Raw genomic sequence first — 27,180 nt, forward strand, 5'->3', positions numbered from 1 at the left:
TTATTTGAAACTGTTAACTACAAATATGGAGCAAAGCATCCTATGGTAAAGGTAGTTATTTACAAATAATTAACTACAAAATTTTGTACATTGATTAAACATGGTATCACAAATAGTAATTACAAAACACTTAAATAAAAAAGAAGTCTTCTTTGTCAATTACATAAGCAAAGATTAAACTCTATATACTTGAGTAACAGCTAACTTACTCTCAGATCAATGACCAGTATGTACACACTAGTGACTTGCAGCACTTTGTCTCAAAATATCACAATATTTAACACTAAAACGTGTTTCAATTTGTATAAGTCTGTTATATAGATTACAAGATCGTTAAAATGAGCATTCATGTCTCTGTAATTTTATGTGTGAGTATGTACATGACTGGCAGCAAATAGTTTCATTTTATGAACATCAGTTACAAATTAAGTAGTAAAAAAAGGAATTTCCATTAAGCATATTTAGCAATGAAAAATTTTGAACAGTGTTTCAGGTTATCTAGTGAGACTCTAGTTATCAGATGTCTAGAGTTGTTCTGATGATTGAGGAGCAGAAATAAAGTAGCAGACAACATCAGTTGTAAGGAAGACCCTGAGGCTTCCTCTTATGTGTAGTTTGATAAGAAGATAAAACTGATGTAACATATTACCCTTGAACGTTATTAGTAAGACAAGTAGTGGACACTTACAAGAGTGATTAACAAATTCCTATGCATAAACACATAAAATATATCTGCAAATATGAGATTCAATTTTGGTGACTTCAGGAGAAATGTGCAAAAGCTGAACTAATGCATTATTTCTCAAAGCAGTTTGTAGGTTGTGTTGGTCCAGTTAAGTGGTCTGCAACAGTGTGTCAACTTTCAAGATTGAATGTTTGATGTAACACTTTGTTTTATAAACATTAAATTTGAATATTTGAAATGTTTCTTATTTAAGAAACGATTAGACTGTATCTATTTGGAAACAGTTTTATTCAGGTTTGCTGCTACGAACATGCAAGCATTCAGTGCCATTTCGATCATGAATGTTGAATTTATTTGATACCAGCCTCATGTAGTTCTCGTATAGGTTTTGAAAAAGTATGAGAAGAAATATAAACATAGAATGTGTCATCAGAATTGATGCTGTTAACAGTGGAATGTACATACTTCTTGCCACCATCAGAAGGAGGTTGAGAAGTGGGCAGAGAGTGTCTCTGGAGGCCAGTAGTTATTCTACTGCTAATTAGTGTTATCAACGAAGGAAACAGAGTTGCTTTCATGCAAAACACTTGCATTCACTGAAACACCTGAGGGCATGAGTAATTTAATTTTTTATCTTATTTATACTGAAAATGCTTTGTAAATTCATAGTTGCACATAACTGTCTGCATTAATACACCAAACTACCAACTATTCTGATGCAGAGTATATAGTAAGAGGATAGTGTGTGCATAGTCTGATTATTTTTTTTAAAATAAAAAATTAACCTGAAGTCTTCTGTTATCATCAGAAAGAATATTTTTTTTAGAATTCACTATATGAATGGGACTGATTTTTGTCATATACACAGAGGAACTGAAATTTATAGCTCTGTTGTCATGGTATGAAAGATAAAATTTGCTTGCTATACCAGTGTTTAGATTCTCCAAACAATGAGAATTGTCGACAAGAAGAAAGAACGAAAAACAAGACCAGAAAAATGGGCATTTCATATGCTGAAACTGAACTGAAAATAAGTGGTATAAAATCAAGTGTTTTAAGTGAAGTTTCGTAAATTTTCAGGCGAGTAACATGTAAGGAAGCCAGTGGGCTTTGACATGTGATGCGTAGCATGTTTTTGAAATGAGATAAATACCAGTTTCTCCTGAAAACATGTGATTTTTTCAGGTATCTGTGATGTCTCTGTTCTGAATTAGGTTGGGTTGTTGGAAGTTTGCTTCACAGTGTAAATACCTCTTCTCAGAGAAGTGTTATAGTAAAAACAGAGGCATTTGAGAATGGTTGCTACTGTGTTAACGCATTATTCAAGTGCAAATGTTCGGTGATGCAGAACAAACTGTAGCAACTGGACGAAGTCTTCAGTTTTATTGTGGTTATGCTTGGGAGAAGAACAGAGAGATAAAAAGAAAATATACAGAAATCAACTGTCTCAATCTTCAAGAAATTGTTGGCAGTGGCTAAGTTATAGCATCGTGCAATAAATCATAATACCAGATGAAAATTACTGACAAATTAAAGGTCATGCTCAATCTGGAAAAGCTCCCGAGGTATCAGTGCTGCACGGTACGGTGGAGAGATTCGGTGAATTTGGGAAGTTGAGTTTAGAGGTACTGGCGTAAGGGCGAGTTGTGGGTCATGCGCAGCAAGAGCACAGGCAAAATCCAGTCTAGCACGCAGCTTCAATCTGTCAGGATGTGCAGACGTCACTGCACAGTGGAAGAGTTGTTGCTCAGCTCTGGCGAGGAGTCTGACAATACAGTCGGTTTCTCGTCTCTAGTGTCCGACACCACTACGAGTATCGTAAACAGTGAAGTTGTTCGGCCAGTGGAGGCAGCGGTGCGGTCAGACAGTGGTCTCACTGCCGTGCTTGGTGTGTTTGGAAGAGCGGTGCTTGCGCGCCGGTTTGTGGCCGCCGTGGACGTGGGCGGCGGGGGCGGCGGGCAGCAGCAGCGGCTGGTGCTGGCCCAGGGCGGCGGGCAGCAGCGGCTGGGCGGCGTGGGCGGCGCTGTGCTGCAGGTGCACCAGCTGCGCGGTGGTGGAGGACGCGGCGTGCTGGTAGGGCGGCCGGGCCAGCGCCGCCGGCTGGTAGTAGAGCGGCGGCGGGTGCGGCGGCGGCGCGGGGGCGGCGGAGGCGGGCGGCGGCTGCTTGCACGGCTGGAGGCGGCGCCAGGCGCGCAGCGAGCGGCAGGGCGGCGGCGAGCACAGCCACACCCAGCCGGCCACGGCCACGGCGCCCGCCTGCCCCGCCGCCAGCCGCAGCAGCGGCGCCCACAGCGGCGTCGCCCCCGCCTCGTGGGGGCGGCGCGCCCCGTACTCCACCAGCAGCGCCACCAGGCTCAGAACCGCGGGCACCGCGCACGCCCCGGCCAGCGCCCCCAGGCGGCACAGCTCACCCTGCGCACAGCCACATACATTGAAAGGGTACAGTACCGCCCGACATTGAAAATAGGTACAACATTCTTCGTTATTCTTGTCAGAACAAAATATTATTTGTAATAATAACTCAATTTCAATTAATACAGCGAAACCGGATACCAGTGTGGGAAAGAATGACAATTTATTTATTTAATTGATCACATGTGCACTCCCACAAAATAAATCCCTACATACAATTTGGTGAGATCTGCGAAATGAATGGATGTATGGTCGTCTGCTAACTGCAGATAGTGAATGTGCAATATATGATCATCTTTGAGACGGTCCTTTGGTTACCTTCGGTGGAACCAAAGAGATGAAATTTACCTGAGCTCTGAGCGCCTGAAATGTGGCTGACCAATACGGTAGCACGGTGCACCCTCACCTCGGCGGAGGTGCGAGATGACCTGAAGAACGGCCATGTTTCAGTACTCTGGCGCTGGATCTTGTGTTGGTAAGACCTGTCTTAGGTGTGCTCCGTAAAGAATAAAGACTGGAGAGAATGGTATGCATGTGAAATACTTAAGAGTAGTTTGGAATAATTATTTCTCTATTTCAGGAACTTTTGGGGGGACAATTAAATGACAGGCAGGTAATATTAAGGGGATCGTAGTAATCTTCGGAAGTGACCAACGGTCACAATGAAACCACGTGTAGCAATAAGTTGAAATACTTGTGAGTACTAGTACTAAGTTGAAATACTTCCGAGTGCTCAAGTTAAGCTGAATTACTAGCGTGTGTACTATAAGTTGGAAATATTTAAGAAATGGCGTGTGCAGGACTTGAAATTAGAGACGAGTACTTCCACGTGGTGAGTACTGTGTGAGTCTCAATCTGTGTATGAGACAAAGGATAGAGAAAAGTACTCGTCCATGGTATCAGTTGAGGACTTGCGTGTGTGATGAATATGTTCTTAATATTACTTTGCGTGTTCTGTTGCCGTGTGACGCTTGATTCAAACTATAATACTTTGAGAGTGAAGCAAGGTGAGTCGGCCGTCTATCCAGCAACGCCACTTGGCTTGCATTGCACAGGAAGACGTGCATATATCCTCCAGAGTTCATAGTAGGAAAGAAAAGTTACGAAGTGGGGCAGTGTCGTGTGAAACTGGGATAAATACTAATTGAAGTGGGAAAGATGAAAGTGATGTGACTATTTCTTTGTATTGTATGTTGCCAGTGTGATGTATTTCATGAAATTTAAGTATGTGTGGTTGGCATGGGAGAGTAACAAGATAGTTTCAGAAGCAGTGGTTTATGCATGTTCCTTTTTCTACCGTTCGGTCTGGAGGAAAGTTTCGTGATGATGGTTGTGAGAGTCTAAGTGTGAGATATAGCAAAAGATCCACCATCCTATCCAGAAAGTGCACTGTAGTATTAGATAATTACGAGACCATAAGATAGAGAATCACCAATGTAAAGCCATGCCCACTGGGCGGAATTTCTCATGTGTTATTGTTGTAGGTTATAGAATTTGTGTGTTTAGGTTATAGAATTTATAGGAATAAAAAAGATAGTGAAAAGAAAAAGATTGGTGGCCTTCTCCTTCGAATAGTATGGTGTCATGATATCCAGAATTTATAATGTGTGCGCCATTCATATTCAGTGCGACGGCCACGTGTTGATCAAAGCCGTTAAATAAGAAAGAAAATGTGGTATTGCCAGTGCGTAGTGAACAGCCAGAGTTGTGTAAATTACTGATAGTCAGATGTGCGTTTCGGTTTCCGTTGCGTAATATTCAAAAGGAGAATAACCTGTAACTTAATTGTGAGTACTAGAGTTCATGTTACTCGATAAATAAGAATGAATCCACTCGCTTGGCAGACCACTCATCTTGCAGCCCTGACTGCTTGATGCCACAGTATGAGCAAGGCATGTGGGTGCCTCTCAGCATTACTAACGAAGTTTCCCGGTTGAATATACAATATGCATTTCATAATAAATACACTGAAGAGCCAAAGAATCTGGTACACCTTGTAACCTCCCAAGAGTAAAAATATGTGTAGGATTCACATTCAGTGTAACGTCCCAACAGAAAAAAATATGTATATTGCATTCACATTTAGTATAACCTACCAACAGATAAATTCCGTAACCTACCAAAAATGAAATGTGACTAATCCCTCAATAAAACTGAGGCTCACTTATAACCTTTCAATAATTGACTGTGAATTTAAATTGGAAAATTTTGGACGTCAGCAGTGCTGTGTCATGGCCCTGAAAATTCATTCTGAATAAATTGAAAAATCTTACCTTAGTGAAGTCATCGGATAACGCGGATATATCTGATCCTGTAAGAAATTTTTCTGGCACAGCCGTGTGAAATGCTGGCCGCTAGATCTGTCATGTATAAAAAGAAACAACTGATTTTTCTTTACGAGAATCGGGATGACCATGGATTGCAGAAATTAGTAAATTATTTAAACTCAAATTAATGATTGTCAAAAAAGTTAATTTTATAGAAAAGATAAATATTAAAAGATTTTTTAAAACATTTACATGGGACTTGATATAATAATAGTACAAATTTTGTTGTAATAAAGTATATATGCGCGCGGCTATTTTTACCTGATACTACATCGCTCAGACACCGCCATCGCTCCCCACGACCGGCCTCGCGAATTCCACACACCAGACTGCTAGCTACTACTTACTCCTACAGACACAGCTCCTGCTGCAGCCAACACTGCTCTCTGGTCTGAGATTCTCTTACAACTTGCATCTCGCATGCAGCGCGTGAACAATCCATCGAAATTACATCTGCTCGAGTGCGGTAGCAATAAATTCCTTACTCATGGACCTCTTACAACCTGCCTAATATCGTGTGGAGGCACCGCAAGCACACAGAAGTGCCGCAACACGACGCATCATGGACTCGACTAATGTCTGAAGTAGCGCTGGAGGGAACTGGCTCCATGAATCCTGCAGGGCTGTCCATAAATCCGTAAGAGTGCGAGGGTGATGCCTTACAAAGTGCTGTTCAGAAAAGATCTCCACCCCCTCGTACTCTTACGGATTTATGGACAGTCCCGCAGGATTCATGGTGCCTGTTCCCTCCAGCGCTACTTCAGACATTAGTCGAGTCCATGCCACGTCGTGTTGTGGCACTTCCACGTGCTCGCGGGGGCCGTAACCAATATCAGGCAGGTGTACCATCTTCTTTGGCTCTTCAGTGTATTTACGCATAAGATTCATGGGTGGACGTAGGTATGGCAGAAGGAGATAGGAGGAGCCTGGTCTGACGAGCAGAAAAGAGCCCATTCTGAGTGAACGAGAGCGATGTGGGCACCAAGGAAATATTAAAAAAAAAAAAAAAACTCTGAAAAGGCCTCATATTGTGTATTGCAAGCTCCAGTAGGTCCAAACTGTGATTAGTAATAACAGTATAACGATTTTTTGCTCTTGTAAGAACTCAGAAGACAGCAGTTCTCGAATATTGTGTAGAGGGTAGGTGGTGGCTGGGGCGGCGCGTCGCTCACCTGGTTGAGCTTGGCGTCCGGGCCCAGGGTTCGCATCCTGGCGGCGGCGCCCCGGCGCCTGCGGCAGCCCAGCCAGCCCGCGGCGAGCAGGGCGCCGCCGGCGCACAGCCACGCCAGCTGCGGCACCACCACGAACACCAGCAGCGAGCGCGCGCTGTGGTTGCCCACGTAGCACGACCCTGTAAACAACGGCAACAACAACACGCTAGTCAGCAGTGAGCCCAGTTATCACGATCCTGCAAACAACAGCAACAACAACACGCTACAATCAGCAGTGAGCCTACGTAGCACGAGCCTCCTAATAACAGCAACAACAACACGCTACAGTCAGCAGTGAGCCCACGTAGCACGAACCTAGAAATAACAGCAACAACAACACGCTACAGTCAGCAGTCAGCCGACATAGGACGAGCCTACTAATAACAGCAACAGCAACACACTACAGTAAGCAGTGAGCCCATGTAGCATGAGCCTACTAATAACAGCAACAACAACACACTGCAGTAAGCAGTGAGCCCACGTAGCATGAACCTACTAATAATAGCAACAACAACACGCTACAGTGAGCAGTCAGCCCACATAGCACGAACCTAGAAATAACTGCAACAACAATATGCCACAGTCAGCAGTGAGCCCCACGTGGCATCAGCCTAGAAATAACAGCAACAACAACACACTACAGTCAGCAGTGAGCCCACATAGCATGAGCCTAGAAATAACAGCAACAACAACACGTTACAGTCAGCAGCGAGCCCACGTAGCAGGCGCCTACAAATAACCGCAACAACAACAAGCTAGTCAGCAGTCAGCCCACATAGCACGAGCCTCGAAATAACAGCAACAATAACACGCTACAGTGAGCAGTGAGCCCACATAGCACGAGCCTACAAATAACAGCAACAACAACACACTAAAATCAGCATTGATCCCACATAGCACAAACCTAGAAATAACAGCAACAACAACACGCTACAGTCAGCAGTGAGCCCACATAGCACGAGCCTAGAAATAACAGCAACAACAACACGTTACAGTCAGCAGCGAGCCCACGTAGCAGGCGCCTACAAATAACCGCAACAACAACAAGCTACAGTCAGCAGTCAGCCCACATAGCACGAGCCTCGAAATAACAGCAACAATAACACGCTACAGTGAGCAGTGAGCCCACATAGCACGAGCCTACAAATAACAGCAACAACAACACACTAAAATCAGCATTGATCCCACATAGCACAAACCTAGAAATAACAGCAACAACAACACGCTACAGTCAGCAGTGAGCCCACATAGCACGAGCCTAGAAATAACAGCAACAACAACACGTTACAGTCAGCAGCGAGCCCACGTAGCAGGCGCCTACAAATAACCGCAACAACAACAAGCTACAGTCAGCAGTCAGCCCACATAGCACGAGCCTCGAAATAACAGCAACAATAACACGCTACAGTGAGCAGTGAGCCCACATAGCACGAGCCTACAAATAACAGCAACAACAACACACTAAAATCAGCATTGATCCCACATAGCACAAACCTAGAAATAACAGCAACAACAACACGCTACAGTCAGCAGTGAGCCCACATAGCACGAGCCTAGAAATAACAGCAACAACAACACGTTACAGTCAGCAGCGAGCCCACGTAGCAGGCGCCTACAAATAACCGCAACAACAACAAGCTACAGTCAGCAGTCAGCCCACATAGCACGAGCCTCGAAATAACAGCAACAATAACACGCTACAGTGAGCAGTGAGCCCACATAGCACGAGCCTACAAATAACAGCAACAACAACACACTAAAATCAGCATTGATCCCACATAGCACAAACCTAGAAATAACAGCAACAACAACACGCTACAGTCAGCAGTGAGCCCACATAGCACGAGCCTAGAAATAACAGCAACAACAACACGTTACAGTCAGCAGCGAGCCCACGTAGCAGGCGCCTACAAATAACCGCAACAACAACAAGCTAGTCAGCAGTCAGCCCACATAGCACGAGCCTCGAAATAACAGCAACAATAACACGCTACAGTGAGCAGTGAGCCCACATAGCACGAGCCTACAAATAACAGCAACAACAACACACTAAAATCAGCATTGATCCCACATAGCACAAACCTAGAAATAACAGCAACAACAACACGCTACAGTCAGCAGTGAGCCCACATAGCACGAGCCTAGAAATAACAGCAACAACAACACGTTACAGTCAGCAGCGAGCCCACGTAGCAGGCGCCTACAAATAACCGCAACAACAACAAGCTACAGTCAGCAGTCTGCCCACATAGCACGAGCCTCGAAATAACAGCAACAATAACACGCTACAGTGAGCAGTGAGCCCACATAGCACGAGCCTACAAATAACAGCAACAACAACACACTAAAATCAGCATTGATCCCACATAGCACAAACCTAGAAATAACAGCAACAACAACACGCTACAGTCAGCAGTGAGCCCACATAGCACGAGCCTAGAAATAACAGCAACAACAACACGTTACAGTCAGCAGCGAGCCCACGTAGCAGGCGCCTACAAATAACCGCAACAACAACAAGCTACAGTCAGCAGTCAGCCCACATAGCACGAGCCTCGAAATAACAGCAACAATAACACGCTACAGTAAGCAGTGAGCCCACATAGCACGAGCCTACAAATAACAGCAACAACAACACACTAAAATCAGCATTGATCCCACATAGCACAAACCTAGAAATAACAGCAACAACAACACGCTACAGTCAGCAGCGAGCCCACATAGCAGGCGCCTACAAATAACAGCAACAACAACACGCTACAGTCAGCAGTGAGCCTTCGCAGCATGAGCCTACAAATAACAGCTACAACAACACGCTACAGTCAGCAGCGAGCCTTCGCAGCACGACCCTGCAAGAACAACCCCAAAACTCTGCAAACAGCAGCGACTGTGTGCTGTGGTTGCCCATCGAGCACTGGGTGCAACAACAAGAACAATAACAACACGCTGCAGTCAGCCATTGTCATGATGTGCACTTCAAATGGTTCAAATGGCTCTGAGCACTATGGGACTCAACTGTTGAGGCCATTAGTCCCCTAGAACTGAGAACTAGTTAAACCTAACTAACCTAAGGACATCACAAACATCCATGCCCGAGGCAGGATTCGAACCTGCGACCGTAGCGGTCTTGCGGTTCCAGACTGCAGCGCCTTTAACTGCACGGCCACTTCGGCCGGCTGATGTGCACTCTTCAAGAAAACGACACTCTAGGATTGCTTACAAATACAAGTGTCGGATAGGGTCAACAGCACTAGGAGGTTGTTCGCTGACAATGCTCTTGCCCACAGCAAGGTACCATGGATCGACGATCGTAAGGAAATGTACATAAACTTGGACAAAATTTGCACTTGGTCTAATAAATGACAGCTCTCTCCAGATGTGGATAAGAGCCTATAAAAGCGAAATAGAACCCGACAGTATATGGTTACAAGATTACTAGTTGAAAAGACGAGCGCGTCACATAGTATTTGGGAGTAACACTGAGAAGCGGCATGAAATGTACGATCCCGTAAAATCACTGTTAGTGAGGGCGGATGTGAGAAATAGTGATTCCAAACTAAAATAACCAGTTTTTACCGCGGGACGCTTTTGAAAATTGCACTCCATTAATTTATGTTTGAATCTCCTCATCACACACACTCACTGCACAGAGCTCCATTGGAAAGTGCAGGAGACTAATAACCTAACAAGTCGTACCCTCTACCACACACTTCACAGTGCTTTGCAGAGTATGTATTTATTTGCGTGTGTACATAGATAAACAGAACAGCTTCGGACAGTTATGTTAGTCGATCCTGAGATCCAGTGGAAACCATACAATTGTCTGCGGTCACTGATTATAGACACTTTCTCTCATATTTGGCCGAGCGGTTCTAGGCGCTTCAGTCCGGAACCAGGCTGCTGCTACGGTTGCAGGTTCGAATCCTGCCTCGGGCATGCATGTGTGTGATGTTCTTAGGTTAATTAGGTTTAAGCAGTTCTAAGTTCTAGGGGACTGATGACCTCAGGTGTTAAGTCCCATAGCGCTTAGAGCCATTTGAACCATCTCAATATTTCTGTGTTGACCACGTCAGGGAACGTGATGAAAGAGTGATTTCGTTTCCGTTTACGAAGTAAATATGTATGGAAACGTTAGTATTTCTGTATACTAGCGGCACAACATCGAACGACAGCCTAAAGCAGTAAACCTCTGGATATGCAACCGTGGATAACGCCATCGCGCAACAGACAAGGGCGGAGGCGGACCGGTCACGAAATGGAAACTTCAGTAAAAATTTAAAATGTTGATTCGCAAGATTTACCAACACCTTTCAGCTACTTCTCTACACAGTCGCCACTCCGACTTACGAGGGGAACTTCCGGTCTGGGAAATTCGGTTCGGGATGAGACTTCGCTGGTTAGTAGTATAAAAGTCTTAAAGGGCACTATCTAGAAAATTCCGAAAAATGGGCTCTAAAGTTTTAAACATAGCTCATACACACCTCATACACAGGTCATAAGGAGCACGGTAGCAGACAAGTGAAGTAGCTCAGTAGTGTTCTAGACTGTCTGTGGCCGATTTGGTTTCAGTCCTACCTACCTCCAGGTAGGGTCTTTTGTTTTAAAAACCATAACCTCTCTCAATTAAAGTTAATAACCTAAAGTATTATCAATTTTTGCGTTAGTTACTGGGAAAACCTCTCACACAAGGTAACAAGTTCAGAAACAAAATCAGCTGGTTCTTTCTAAAATAATCCATAATTTGCCGAGAAATATATTTTTCCATTTGCTATCGGTCATCACTGAAAAAAGCAGCGTCCATCCATCACACAGTTTTCTCATAGATAATCCCTTACGCAAAAGTAATAGCAGTTTCTTCTGGTACACTTACCGCGGCAAATGTTTCATACACCTTAAATCGCCTTTCGTCCATAGCAGTACTGTGCGTTTTCTCGTCGTTTCCAGGTGTGATCGAAGTTTTTGAACGTACTTCATGTAGACTGTAGATGGAAATGAGCGTATGGCGTCTTTGGCCGGGAGGCCCCTTATGGGACAGGTCTTGGTGCAGGTCTTGTTATTTTCGACGTCACATTGGGCGACCTGCGCGACGGATGGGGATGAAACGATGATGAAGACAACACAACAGCCAGTCCCTGAGCGGAGAAAATCCCCGACCCAGCCGGGAATCGAAACCGGGCCCCTTAGGACGGCAGTCCGTTATGCCGGCCATTCAGCTATCGGGGCGGACACCGTAGATGATTTCCGAGAAAAGTATAGCGGTATTTGAATTCAGATGCCCATTTCTTAATGTCTGAATATTATTATTTTTTGTATAATATTGTAACAGAATAAAGTCTATAAGTTAAAATATCGGCAACTTCCTTGGATTTTTCTTAAAAAAAAACTAGTATTTTTTACTCTTATAAATAAAAATTGATATCTTCTAGTGGTGTTGTAAATCATCGGCAGTAAACGTGCTGCAAGATTTTGGGGCTGTCAGTGATTAGAAATAGGCGATAAAAGGATTGTCCTGATTTTGAGAAAGAAGTGAGCAGTAGGTGGTGAGGGTTTTTGTGAGAGTGTTTTGGAAAGGATTCGAGATGCAAATGACGGGGCTGGCTACCGGGAATCAAACTCTTGAAATGGAAGGGAGAAGAGTGACAAGAATGAAACTTGGCATGGAGACAAAAGGAATTATTCTGTTAAAGCTGGAAGAATGCGTAGATCTTTGGCGGCCTTCGTTGTTAGGTGTTATTGCGATATGACATGGGGAGTATGTAGCTAAAGTTGGGGGAGGGGGATACTGATACAAGTGCGGCATAGGGCCAGTTTTGGTAATCATTGGATGGTTGCTATCAACTTTACAGGAAGGTTAGACACTTCGGTGTTCATTGTGGGAGAAATGATGGAAATTAATACGTTACTGCAAGGGGTGGCGAGGGTGAGGATTTAGAGGGAGGAAGAGAGTGATGGGCTTTTAATGGAGAGGCAATTCAGCCGATTTTGGCATAACAGAGGGTAAGTGAGATTAAGACTTTCTGATATGGAGGAACCACTCCCCTTCTCTGTTTCCCCAAAAGGTATGGGATACAGGCTACATGAAAGAGCACCGACTTGTCTTTGACTCAGGCGCAACTTAGTAAAGAAGAAACTCCAAGACAGTGTACACACGACACGGATTACGCTACGCATCCGCGCTACGCCACACAAATATTTCCCAGGTGGATTTCCATCCGCCATATACGGATATAAGCAGACACACAGCTACATTCAGTAATTAGTTAGTTAGTACCTCAAGTGAATACCTCAAAGTAGTACCTCAGGACAGTTTCTCAGCGAGTGTCTCAGGACCCATCTCGTCACCGCCAAGAAGAGCCGAACCGGACGTTATAAAGTGACGTTGGTCATCGATCACTGGATCTCTAACTATATCAGAGATTGAAGAAACATCAGTGAACACTGACTTATATTCTCACGCACAATCCTCAACTTCACTTACGTACTGTAAAACGTCATTCAATAAGCAATTGCAAATTATTGTTATCTGGTTGCTGTCTATTTTCTCCAAAGCTGTTGCATAACCCAATCTGGCCCTGTGACGATTCTGTACGGTTGCTGTGTGCAAGCAAGGCACCTCGTAACAGCAACTACTTTGGTGGTAGGGGGTTCTCTTTCTGCCAAATTTACATATTTGTTGTCAAGTTGTTTGATGAGTACAAGGGCCCCATATTCAGCGGTTAGTGAGCTTTATGTTATGTATTTCATAGATGGTGTTGGTCTGTTAATTTATACTCAAAGGTTAGTCGGAGGTTACTTTAATATGTTAATTAGTTGGACAGTACGTTTCTAAATGGTGAGGTAGAAGACATTATTGGAAGGAATTTAAAAAAGCTGCATGGTCGCTTAAAAACAGTCGCTGATTTTCTCTGAATTTCTGAAACGTTTAGAGTTTGACCCATCACCTGATGACCTCTTACAAACTGACGAAGCAACAGTTGTTATGTTACAGTTTTTTACAGAAACGCAAATGTCTTACAAAAGTTAGATCTAAACGAACAGCATTCATGAACGAAACACTTTCTGATACAGATACAAGAGACTGAGTAGACGTCAACGACTGTCACTACCAAAACGTAGAAACAAACAGGTAACACCATTAACAGTACATTTTGACCCAACTGTTGGAGTTCCATACACAATATGAACAGCGCAAGAGTGTGAGCTATGAGGATGGCTCAGTCGCGCTAGCTGGCGTTACTGTGTCGATGCACGGTTACAAAACTTTTGTTGAAGTTTCGAGAACATACCTCCACCGAGGAGTCAAGCAGTATATTGCTCCCTCCTACGTATATCTCGCGAAGAGACCATAAGGATAAAATCAGAGAGATTAGAGCCCACACAGAGGCATACCGACAATCCTTCTTTCCACGAACAATACGAGACTAGAATAGAAGGGAGAACCGATAGAGGTACTCAAGGTACCCTCCGTCACACACCGCCCGGTGGCTTTCGGAGTATGGATGTAGATGAAGATGTAGAAGCGCCACACACAGATTCGTGATCAATGTAAGAATTATATTCAAATTCTTAAGAGACAATAGGAGAAAGTGCGTATCAGTATAACTTCTAATACAAATCTTTCTAATAGAAATTCACGTTATGTGTTATAGTAAAGCCAGCACAATAAATCTTTACAATTTCTTTAAGCGTTTATAAAATTGTCAAGATATGACCAAAGGAAACAGAAATCTGTTACAGTGCAAATTAGCAAGGTTCTTAATGCATAAATACAATGCGTCATGACAGTTAATAAACAATTTAAAAAAGAATCTATGTACACTGAAGTGGGGAGAAGGAAAGGAAAATGAAGGGATTACTGATGTCAGCTGCATCGGGACATTATACGAAGTCAGGGGGGGGGGGGGGGGGGCGAGTGAAAATGCGTACCGCACCAGGATTCGAACCCGAGATCTCCTGCTTACTAGGCAGGTGGTTTAACCACTGCACCATCCGGGACACAGCGTTTAGCGCAACTGCGCGGACCATCTCGGCACGCCTCGCAGCCTATCCACATTCCCACCGAGCACCAACTGTCCGCAGTCCCTGTCCAATGACTGCATGCTCGCTACTCTGAGATTCCAGCAGGAGGTCGGACGTACTTGTGCATCCGCACTGAAGAAGGTTGATGCACTGTCCAGCTAGCTGAATCAATTATATGAATGAGATTGTCACTCTGCAGCGGAGTGCGCGCTGATGTGAAACTTCCTGCCGGATTAAAACTGTATGCCGGACCGAGACTCGAACTCGGGACCTTTGCCTTTCGCGGGCAAGTGCTCTACCAACTGAGCTACCCAAGCATGACTCACGCCCCGTCCTCACAGCTTCAATTCCGCCAGTACCTCGTCTCCTACCTTCCTAACTTCACGGAAGCTCTTCACAGAAGAAGTGACGGACTTAGAATGTGGTCAGTTGATTGGGTGTCACTTGTGTCATACGTCTGTACGCGAGATTTCCATAGTCCTAAACATCCCTACGTCCGCTGTTTCCGAAGTGATAGTGGAGTGGGAAAATGAAAGGACACGTACAGAACAAAAGCGTACAGGCCGACCTTGTCTGTTGACTGACAGAGACCGCCAACAGTTGAAGAGTGTCGTAATGTGTAATAGGCAGACATCTACCCAGACCATCACACAGGAATTCCAAACAGCATCAGGATCCACTGCAAGTACTATGACAGCTACGCGGGAGGTGACAAAACTGCTCATAAGCCACACATCACGCCCGTAAATGCCAAACGACACGTCGCTTATGTAAGGGGCGTAAACATTGGACGACTGAATAGTGGAAAAACGTTGCGTGGAGTGACGAATCACGGTACACAATGTGGCGATCCGATGGCAGGGTGTGGGTATGGCGAATGCCCGGTGAACGTCATCTGCCAGCGTGTATAGTGCGAACAGTAAAATTCGGAGGTGGTGGTGTTACGGTGTGGTCGTGTTTTTTTATGAAGGAGGGTTGCATCCCTTGTTGTTTTGCGTGGCACTATCATAGTACAGGCCTACATCGATGTTTTAAGCACCTTTTTGCTTCCCACTGTTGATGAGCGATTCGGGGATGGCGATTGCAAAAAAATGGTTCAAATGGCTCTGAGCACTATGGGACTTAACTTCTAAGGTCATCAGTCCCCTAGAACTTAGAACTACTTAAACCTAACTAACGTAAGGACAACACACACATCCATGCCCGAGGCAGGATTCGAACCTGCGACCGTAGCGGTCGCACGGTTCCAGACTGCAGCGGCTAGAACCGCTCGGCCACCCCGGCCGGCCATGGCGATTGCATCTTTCAACATGATCGTGCACCTGTTCATAATGCACGGCCTGAAACGGAGTGGTTACACGACAATAACATCCCTGCAATGAACTGGCCTGCACAGAGTACTCACTTGATTCCTAAGGAACACCGTTGGGATGTTTTGGATCGCCGACTTCGTACCAGGCCTCACCGACCGACATCGATACCTCTTGTCAGTGCAGCACTCCGTGAAGAATGGGCTGCCATTCCCCACGAAACGTTCCAGCACCTGATTGAACGTACGCCTCCGAGAGTGGAAGCTGTCATCAAGGCTAAGGGTGGGTCAACACCATATTGAATTCCAGCATTACATATGGAGGGCACCACGAACTGTAAGTCACTGTTAGCCAGGTGTCTGAATACTGTTGATCACATAGTGTGTAACATCGCCAGCCCTGTGCCGTACCGAGAAATGTCGTTGGCCTCTTGAAACGAACCGCATTCGGCGCTGCTTGCAGTCGCACAGTGGACGACGCCGAGGAAGACAGTGTCCGTGCCGCGGCTATTAAGTAACGGGAGAGGACGGCAGAGGGGCGCGCTGGAACGCCGGCCCGTGTAGTTTACAGGGCCTACTCGGGTTCAAAATAAACTGTTGTGTCGCGCGGCGGCCTTTGTGTCGGCGCCCGCCGTTATTCTAAGAACGCGGAGAGCGCGGTCGAGTCCAGCTCCACTCGCCACCTCGCACCAGACCACACGCGCGCCGACGCCCAGGGCAAAACCACGCCCTCTGCCACTCCGTACCTGGAGGTACGCCGCCCTTCCAAAACACGCCCAGCTGATCCTATTCCTACCGCGTAAGCGACGTCAGCTTGACCTAACAACGGTAGACAACAGACGCGCACGCGATCTGTCAGTTGTGTGCAGGCAGTGGACTAGCGGGCGTAGTGCATCGAAGTTGCTGTGCCACAAATCGCAATGGAGTAATATTCCTAAACCAAATGCTCAAGATATTCTCACCAATGTTTTGCAGAACATAATTACAATTGTTCTTTAAGTCGTTAATTTTCTTTAATGTACTTAATCATTTCGGTATTTCATAATTTAACATGTTTATTAATACACTGAAGCGCCAAAGAAACTAGGCATGCGTATTCCAACAGAGATATACAGGGTGTTTCAAAAATGACCGGTATATTTGAAACGGCAATAAAAACTAAACGAGCAGCGATAGAAATACACCGTTTGTTGCAATATGCTTGGGACAACAGTACATTTTCAGGCAGACACACTTTCGAAATTACAATAGTTACAATTTTCAACAACAGATGGCGCTGCGGTCTGGGAAACTCTATAGTACGATATTTTCCACATATCCACCATGCGTGGCAATAATATGGCGTAGTCTCTGAATGAAATTACCCGAAACCTTTGACAACGTGTCTGGCGGAATGGCTTCACATGCAGATGAGATGTACTGCTTCAGCTGTTCAATTGTTTCTGGATTCTGGCGGTACACCTGGTCTTTCAAGTGTCCCCACAGAAAGAAGTCACAGGGGTTCATGTCTGGCGAATAGGGAGGCCAATCCACGCCGCCTCCTGTATGTTTCGGATAGCCCAAAGCAATCACACGATCATCGAAATATTCATTCAGGAAATTAAAGACGTCGGCCGTGCGATGTGGCCGGGCACCATCTTGCATAAACCACGAGGTGTTCGCAGTGTCGTCTAAGGCAGTTTGTACTGCCACAAATTCACGAAGAATGTCCAGATAGCGTGATGCAGTAATCGTTTCGGATCTGAAAAATGGGCCAATGATTCCTTTGGAAGAAATGGCGGCCCAGACCAGTACTTTTTGAGGATGCAGGGACGATGGGACTGCAACATGGGGCTTTTCGGTTCCCCATATGCGCCAGTTCTGTTTATTGACGAAGCCGTCCACGTAAAAATAAGCTTCGTCAGTAAACCAAATGCTGCCCACATGCATATCGCCGTCATCAATCCTGTGCACTATATCGTTAGCGAATGTCTCTCGTGCAGCAATGGTAGTGGCGCTGAGGGGTTGCCGCATTTGAATTTTGTACGGACAGAGGTGTAAACTCTGGTGCACGAGACGATACGTGGACGTTGGCGTCATTTGGACCGCAGCTGCAACACGGCGAACGGAAACCCGAGGCCGCTGTCGGATCACCTGCTGCACTAGCTGCGCGTTGCCCTCTGTGGTTGCTGTACGCGGTCGCCCTACCTTTCCAGCACGTTCATCCGTCACGTTCCCAGTCCGTTGAAATTTTTCAAACAGATCCTTTATTGTATCGCTTTTCGGTCCTTTGGTTACATTAAACCTCCGTTGAAAACTTCGTCTTGTTGCAACAACACTGTGTTCTAGGCGGTGGAATTCCACCACCAGAAAAATCCTCTGTTCTAAGGAATAAACCATGTTGTCTACAGCACACTTGCACGTTGTGAACAGCACACGCTTACAGCAGAAAGACGACGTACAGATTGGCGCACCCACAGACTGCGTTGTCTTCTATATCTTTCACATCACTTGCAGCGCCATCTGTTGTTGAAAATTGTAACTACTGTAATTTCGAAAGTTTGTCTGCCTGAAAATGTACTGTTGTCCCAAGCATATTGCAACAAACGGTTTATTTCTATCGCTGCTCGTTTAGTTTTTATTGCCGTTTCAAATATACCGGTCATTTTGAAACACCCTGTATAAACAGGTAGAATACGGTGCTACAGTCGGTAAAGTCTATATAAGACAAAAAGTGTCTGACGCAATTATTAGATCGATTGCTGCTGCTACAACGGCAGGTTATCAAGATTTAAGTGAGTTTGAGCGTGGTGTTATAGTCGGCGCACAAGCGGTGGGACAAGGCATCTCCGAGGTAGCGATTAAGCGATGATTTTCCCGTACGACCCTTTCACGAGTGTACCGTGAATATCAGAATCCGGTAAAATATCAAATCTTCGACATCGCCGCGGTCGGATAAAGATCCTGCAAGAACGAGACCAACGACGACTGAAGAGAATCGTTCAACGTGACAGAAGTGTAACCCACCACCAAATTGCTGCAGTTTTCAATGCTGGGCCACCAACAAGTGTCAGCGCGCGAATCACTCAACGAAACATCATCGATATGCGGTTTCGAAGGCGAAGGCCCACTCGTGTACCCTTGATGACAGCACGACACTAAGCTTTACGCCTCGCCTGGGCCCGCCAACACCGACATTTGACTGCTGATGACTGGAAACATGTCGGACGAGTCTCGTTTCAAATTATCTCGAGCGGATGGACGTGTACGCGTTTGGAAATAACCTCATGAATTCATGGACCCTGCATGTCAGCAGGGAACTCTTCAAGCTGGTAGAGGCTCTGTAATGATGTGGGGCGTGTGCAGTTGGAGTGATATGGGACCCCTGATACGTCTAGATACGACTTTTGACAGGTGACACGTACGTAAGCATTCTGTCGATCACCTGCATCCATTCATGTCCATTGCGCATTCCGACGGACTATGGCTATTCCACCTGGACAATGCGGCATCCCACATGTCCAGAATTGCTACAGAGTGGCTCTAGGAACACTCTTCTCAGTTTAAACACTTCTGCTGGCCACCAAACTCTCTAGATATGAACATTATCGAACATATCTGGGATGTCTTGCAAAGTGCTGTTCAGAAGAGAACTCCACCCCCTCGTACTCTTACGGATTTATGGACAGCTCCAGCACTACTTCAGACATTAGCTGAGTCCATGCGACTCCATGTCACGTCCTTTTGCGGCACTTCTGCGTGCTCGCTGGGGCCCTACACGATACTAAGCAGGTGTACCCGTTTCTTTGGGTCTTCAGTGTATTTTCTTACATTATTACGTTAGTTGCATGTTAAGTGTCACGTGTGTATTTTAACCCAGGTCGAGATTCTCTGGACCCTGCTGAGTTTTTTCATTGAGATTCATAAGGTAAGAGGGCTGAGTTAGTAGGCAACATGCAGAAAGTCGCTTAACGTTTAATATTTAATTATGTAATGGGACACACGCAGTCTGCATTAGCATCTAGAGGTGTAAACTATTGTACAGCCTGTTTGACATGGAGCAAGTTTCGCCATGTAAGTTTGCTTGGCTAGCAGGCAAAGTTCTGTTTCATTTGACAATGTTGAAAAGATACCACCTATTTTGCTGGTGCGGGAAGGAGAGACAGAAAAAAGGGGGGGGGGGGGACGAAAACTTGGTCAGGAACATCGACATAAAGAAGAAGAGCTGGCAGGGATGTGCTGTCGACACCTCATGGGCAACTGAGGTTAGCTTACGAATGCTATTATTTTTATCGATTTGAAGCACCGTGTTAATGAATAGCACATCTCATTAAGATTTGACATTCTGACTGTCTTTACAATGATTCTAACTCACTATGTTTGTTAACAAAATAGATGTATTTGGTCTCTCGGTACTACGGCACTCGAAACTCCTCCCAGAACAGTTAGGTATTAATTTTAAATGACTATTATATAGAAAAAGCAACCGCATTCCGTAACAAACAGGTGTTTTTATTAGAAGCTACAATACATTTTGGACTGCAAACGCTAATGTTTAAGTGCTTATTACATTATTTAGTCACTATTTGTAATTGGCAGTGCTCACTGACCAATTTCAAAAATACAGTTTAGTTCTGATGGTGAAATAATTGTCACTAAAATGAACGTTTGTACAAAAACAACTTAATTGCTTCTGTTATTAGTTGTACAGACTTCACTTTTTGAACACACAAATTTTGTGTGTTACACTGATTTTTTTCACATGTTATCAGTTTGAAAATTCATGTATGTTACAAAAATACAAACAAGTAAAAATATTACTAAAAATAAAGATGTTTCATTTTTTCTATTCTAAGGCGAGGCTATAGTTAATATTACAGCTCTCTTATGCATTGCAGAGCAGACTTGAGGGCTGTAAATAATTATCTGCAAAATTACTAAAGAAATTGTGGGAAGATATTTGAGAAAAGCGACATAAGATGCAGCACTCACTGTTACACTTACGTAACACAAATGTCATGTCTTGACCACAAGTGTTTTTTTATTGAATCACTTCTCCCTACGCGATTCGATCACAGACCATCTTCAAAAGGGTTATACAACTAGAAGTCCTTTGAAGATGGCCAGTGGCCGAAACGAGTAGGGAGAAGTGATTCAACAAAAAACACTTGTGGTCAAGATACGACAGTTGTGTTATACAAGTGCAAAAACCATGTCTCCTGAAATCAGTTCCATTATTTATAATACGTTGGAAAAAAATGTGTTTGCAAAAGTACTTCAAGTTGTTCTGACAGGTGTAATTTCTTCTCATTAGTTTCTATCTGAAGCTTTTGCGATGAGCAAATAATGACAAACAATCTGAAGTTGGGACTTCATAGCTCATAATGTATCGTGCTTTGTAGTTGTTTCTTTTTTTAAAAAAAACGTAGTGGTTATATCGCTTATATTTTACGAATGTAAATCATTCTCCAACGCTAGCCACTAGGGATAAAATGGAAGTTACTAAATATGGCCCTAGCGCCAGAGACGGCTCACACGGTGGCGAGAGTATTTCTGTACACATTATCAGTGTCGTATGTGTGTGTGTATACAGCTGAGGCAAGTCTGCTAATTGCTTATGCATTAAGGGGCGGTGCTGTGGCAGGCCAACAAGTGTTTGCTTTTAAATGTCGAGACAGCCGCGAGAGCAGCTCTCCGTACAGGTCTGGGGCGGTTGCCTGCCTCCGTGCTAGAAAGTCACTCGCGGCTGGAGCAGCACCCGGAACGAGAAGAGAAAAAGGAATCGCCGTGGATGTCGCCACTGGGACACACGTTTCCGCTGCAACTGTGGCGGCAGAGCGCGCGGCCGGGCGCCTCCATTTTGAGCGGCCGCGACTGTACCCGGCGCTACACCGAAAGCCTCTCGCGGTCCGCGCCAGGATTAATATTAATGTATTCATGAATCAATTAGTCCGCTGTCGAAGCACGAAAATATACAGCTCAAACACATGCAGCAGTGTGTGTGCTTGCTCGGCAGACAAGAGGAGTGGACGGCAAACAGGTAGCGTGCCTCTCTGCTGCCGGACACCGACGCGACACACGTACCACTCTTCGCCGCTGAGGCTTCCCCGCCTCTGTGAACTTTTCGCTCTGCAGCGGAGTCTGAGCTGTTTTGAATCTTATTGACAGATCGAAAATATCTTATTATGGAGAATAAAAACCGTTCTCTTTTATTATTATTATTATTATTTTCATCTCCAATCCCTTGTATTTGCTGCCGGCCGCGGTGGCCGAGCGGTTCTAGACGCCTCAGTCCGGAGCCGCGCGACTGCTACGGTCGCAGGTTTGAATCCTGCCTCGGGCACGGATGTGTGTGATGTTCTTAGGTTAATTAGGTTTAAGTAGTTCTAAGTTCTAGGGGACTGATGACCTCAGATGTTAAGTCCCATAGTGCTCAGAGCCATTTGAACCTTGTATTTGCTGATTTGCGATCGATTTCAAAAACAAATGGCTTCACCCTGAAGCAGCTGGCATGTTAATCGATACAATACTGTACCCCAGCCTTGGCCGGTTGTGGTGTAACGACACGAGATGCTACCACCTTATGCGGGCACGACACACTTGCGAATGTAGACAGCTCAAAAGAATTACGGGAACAGGTGTATCAACTTTCGCTACGTTAAAATTCATACAGGGGGTACCAGTGGTCTTACGTCAAATAACCTGAGATCTTCCCTTTCAATATATGCAACAACTACAGGGTCGTTCAATAAGTAATGCCCTACTCTTTTTTCTCAGAACATATTATTGTTAAGAGTCAGAATCTGGTGACAATAAACATCATCATGTCTTGCCCATGTCCTATTTTTCTACGTGGTCTCCATCACGTTCTATGGCCGTACGCCAACGTTGTGGAAGAGCATGTATTCCCTGCTGGTAAAAGCTCTTGTCCTGTAGGCGTAGCCATGTTTTCACTGCATGACTGACACTCTCGTGATCTTCAAAGTGTGCTCCCCGCAGAGAATCCTTAAGCGGCCCAAAGAGATGAAAAAGCCGAGGGTGCCAGGTCTGGACTGTAGGGTGGATGAAGCAAAGATGTCCAGCCCCATTTTGGCAATGTGTTCCCAGGTTCTCAGACTTGTGTGTGGGCGTACATTATCGTGTTGGAGCAACATTTCTGCTGGACTCTTGTCCGATCGCACACCTCGAAAACGGTTCTTGAGTTTATTCAGAGCCTTCACGTATGCCTCTGAATCGATGGTTGAGGAGGGCAGACGTCCCCCAGGTATCGAGGTAGCACTGACAGTAACACTGACAGTAGGTTGAAGAAGAGAAAGTCGAATTTATAGCATTTTTAGATTTAGAGAAAACCAGTCTCTGTGTGGTTTGTTGCAGCCCGCCACGTATTACTCTCAGAGTAGTACTTGTACCCAAAGTTCTTAGTTCTTTGTTGGATATATTCCAGTCTGTTGTGTCCACCATCACACACAACACACAGTAATAACCACCGACGGCCGTACTGGCCACACAATCAACGGCGTGGTGCCACATGAATTTCAATCAGTCGCCACCTCTAATCTGCAGGCTTCAGAATTTATAAATGAAGACTGGTTCTGTGTGTAATTCTTCAGGCTTTCCTGGCAAACTGTTGACATCTTGAAGGGTTGATTGCTCTACTGTGTATCAGTATTATCCATACCCAATATTTCGACAATGTGAGTATAAGTACTGGAACTGTTCCACATGACTAGAAGTCTCGGGTAGCATTGGAGGAAGATGAGTCATGTTGTTGAAATATTGTGCATGGGTGATGCTACTTCTCTGTGCTTTAGTGTGAGTTTTATTCACACATATAATTTACTGAAAACAGAAATGTAATTCTGGATCAGTGTACCAATCAGTCTGAGAAAATGTGCTACATTTTGACTAGTACAGTATGCAGCTAGTTATGAACTTGGAGTTGCTGGGCACATCGGTTTATTGATACAGGGAGTGGGGAGGGAGGAGTTGTAAAAACCACTACAGCTGTTACCATATGTAGTGTGGGATCAAAGTATATATTCCAAAATCAGCTAGAGTTACCTGTCTCATCAGAATCACAGTAAAACATCTGATAAATGTCATAGAAACAGTTACTGTTCTATTTCGTTTTGTTTTTAGTAAATGGCAATATATATCTTCACCAACAGAAGGCTTTCAAATCTTGCAGTAACCATGTCCTTCAAAAATCATGGGTCCCACAATTATCAGCTGTTAGTGCCACGTTTTGCTAATGGAAATTTTTCTTTGACGACTGTACTGCATTCCCCTCTTTTTCAGTGATTGATCAGTAGATCAACCTTCTCTTTTGCAACTGTTGTTAGTACTCAACAACAACAGAAACAAGGTAAACCAATAATTTAAAAAAATGCATTTTGGCAATGTGTTCCCAGGTTCTCAGACTTGTGTGTGGGCGTACATTATCGTGTTGGAGCAACATTTCTGCTGGACTCTTGTCCGATCGCACACCTCGAAAACGGTTCTTGAGTTTATTCAGAGCCTTCACGTATGCCTCCGAATCGATGGTTGACCCTCTTGGCAACACAAACACAAGAATGACGTCATCACAATCCCAGAAGAATGTCATCATGACTTTTTCGGCAGAGGGTGTTACCTTGAATTTCTTCTTTTGTGGTGAATGAGGATGACGCCACTCCGTGGACTGCCTTTTTTTGTTTCCCAGCTTTCGTCCCCCGTAACGATCCGTGACAGAAAGGCCTCTCCGTTGGTCTGAAAACGCTGAACCTTATGGACCGCTGTGAACATTCGTGGATCCCATCGTGAGCGCCTCTTTGAATATCCGAGAGTCTCTATCGTTGCAGACGCACTTCCAATGCTGACCGACAACTGTAGAGCCAATTGTCGAGCTGTGATGTGCCGGTTGGCACGAATAATGGCATCTGCAAGATGTCTGGAGCAGTGGCTGTGACAGGATCTCCGAGCGTGGCTGATCATGGAGCTCTGTTTCTGCATTTTCTGAGGCTGTAACTTTCTTTACCCATCGTCCAAGTGTACTCCTATCAACTGCAGCATCGCCGTACACTGTACATAAACGTCTATGGATCTTCACCACGGTTCCTTTTTCTGCACGCAAGAATTCAATTACAGCACGCTGCTTGTAATGTGAGTCGTATTTAGTCGACATTTTGACGCTGTACTACGGTTCTGCCATCTGCCAGAACTGTTCGAAACTTCACCGTCGCACAGAACAAACATCAAATGTGAAGCTTTTATTTTTTATTTTTTTAATGTGGGGCGGTACTTATTGAACGACCCTCGTACAATCATTCGCCATTTATCGGCTGTGTTACGCATTACATTATCAGGTGCCCTCTCTGAAGGAAGTGGGCACCGGTGTCCCAGTGTTCTTCAACGAGGTACACAGATGGCAGTTGATTTGTGGACATTGTATTCAACCAAGCACATGCAATGCGACATCTTAATGCAGTGAAAGTTGCAAGGGCGGTCTGTTTCATTAAAAAACGATGGACTTTCCGTTCTGTTGTGGCAGATGCCATTGCGTCTCCATCTGTCAACCACTGATTGCGGACACTCCACAGCGAGACAGGTCAGTACACAAGACGAGTTGGAAAAGGTCGGCGACGCTTTACGACCCCACACGAAAACCGATGTCTGGCCACCTCCGCGTTGCGGCGTCATACGGCTAGGGCAAGAGCACTGCAAGACGATCTCAGAAGGGCCACTGGAGCCATACGCCCCAGACGTCTTGTTCGAGTACCACGCTCGTCACGACAACTCGCAGCTCGTCTTCAGTTCTGCCGTTCCCAAGTCAACTGCCAATCTTGGCGAAACGTGTTATTCACAGACGAGGCTAGATTTCCTCTGATGCAAGATGATGGCTCTGTTCCTGCTTGAAGACACCGTGGTGAGCGGTACCTGCCGAATGCTGTCCAGGAAATCGACAATTTCAGGCAAGGTTCTGTGATGACGTTGGAAGGCATCAGTGTTGGCAACCGTACGGATCTTGTAGTTGTCCATGGACGCCCTACCGCCAGACAGTACATCGAACAGATCCTGTTGAACCATGTGGGGTATTGTGTTGGCAGAAGAGCCAACACCGTGTTGCTAGAGGAGGCCGAAATGCACGCTTTTAAGCTCACGCAGGCTGGCGTGAGGTCTGGAACAGTTATAGGAGTTGAGTCTAGTAAAAAAAGGAGGTAACTGGTAGAATACTTAACTTTAATCCACAATTGGTGAACATCTCTCTTGACGGTACATGCATCCCAAGGTTAATTACAATCTCAATATAAACTGGTAATGGCGCCTTGCTAGGTCGTAGCAAATGACGTAGCTGAAGGCTATGCTAATTATCGTCTCGGCAAATGAGAGCGTATTTGTCAGTGTAGCTTCGCTAGCAAAGTCGTCTGTACAACTGGGGCGAGTGCTAGGACGTCTCTCTAGACCTGCCGTGTGGCGGCGCTCGGTCTGCAATCACTGACAGTGGCGACACGCGGGTCCGACGTATACTAGCGGACCGCGGCCGATTTAAAGGCTACCACCTAGCAAGTGTGGTGTCTGGCGGTGACACCACATGGGGACTCCCGCATACGGTGGTAGCCCTGAATTTCTTCTTATGGACGATAATGCCTAGGCCCATGTGGCGAGCGTGACCAGGGATATCGTGCGAAACCTGGACGTTGAAGGAATGGAATGGCCAAAGGTGAGTCCTGATCCAAAATCCCGATCGAACATTTGTGGAACATGCTTGACAGACGTGTTCGTGGTCATCCTGTTCCACGACAGACTCTCCAAAAGCTCTCAACGGCTCTCCTTGAAGAATAGGAACTGATACCATAAGGTTTCCGAAGACCTGTAGGGAGCCCGTGACATGGGCGTCAGGTGGTGATAAACGCTCACGCAACACTCAAAGCACCCGAGATGACGGGATGAATGATTGGTTCCTCTTTATTTTCGACTCCTGTCGGACATTTCACCTCTTGTTATGTAAATGACAGACTATGTAATGGTGTTTTATTGTATACTTCATTTGCGAAAGATAAAGGTATAATTTGCTAACATACTCAGACCTGAATTATTGCTCAGTGGAGTATGACAGATGTCCAAGGTCAAATTCCCCTAATTCTTTTGAGCAGTGTGTAATACATCGTTTATTGCGCAGTGTGCCTGAAGGTGAAGCCTTTCGTGCTTGAAACTCGATCTCAAGTCAGTAAAAACAGCCGGTTCTCGGAGGCAAAAATT

General features: G+C 45.2%; 1 protein-coding gene and 1 non-coding gene across 2 annotated transcripts in view; both read right to left on the reverse strand.

Annotated features, from left to right (window-relative positions):
* Nucleotides 1–2,545: 2,545 nt before the first annotated feature.
* Nucleotides 2,546–27,180, reverse strand: part of LOC126161233 (frizzled-9-like) — a 384,093-nt gene continuing 359,458 nt past the window's right edge. Inside the window, exons 4-5 of the mRNA XM_049916975.1 lie at nucleotides 6,597–6,775; nucleotides 2,546–3,097 (exon numbers count right to left, since the gene is read on the reverse strand). Coding sequence (XP_049772932.1) covers nucleotides 2,546–3,097; nucleotides 6,597–6,775 — 731 coding nt within the window. The remainder of the gene's footprint in view (nucleotides 3,098–6,596; nucleotides 6,776–27,180) is intronic.
* Nucleotides 14,898–14,972, reverse strand: Trnas-cga (transfer RNA serine (anticodon CGA)). Its single transcript has one exon. It is a non-coding gene; the product is annotated as a tRNA-Ser (tRNA).

This window comes from Schistocerca cancellata, chromosome 2 (genome assembly GCF_023864275.1).
Source record: "Schistocerca cancellata isolate TAMUIC-IGC-003103 chromosome 2, iqSchCanc2.1, whole genome shotgun sequence".
Classification (NCBI taxonomy): Eukaryota; Metazoa; Arthropoda; class Insecta; order Orthoptera; family Acrididae; genus Schistocerca; species Schistocerca cancellata.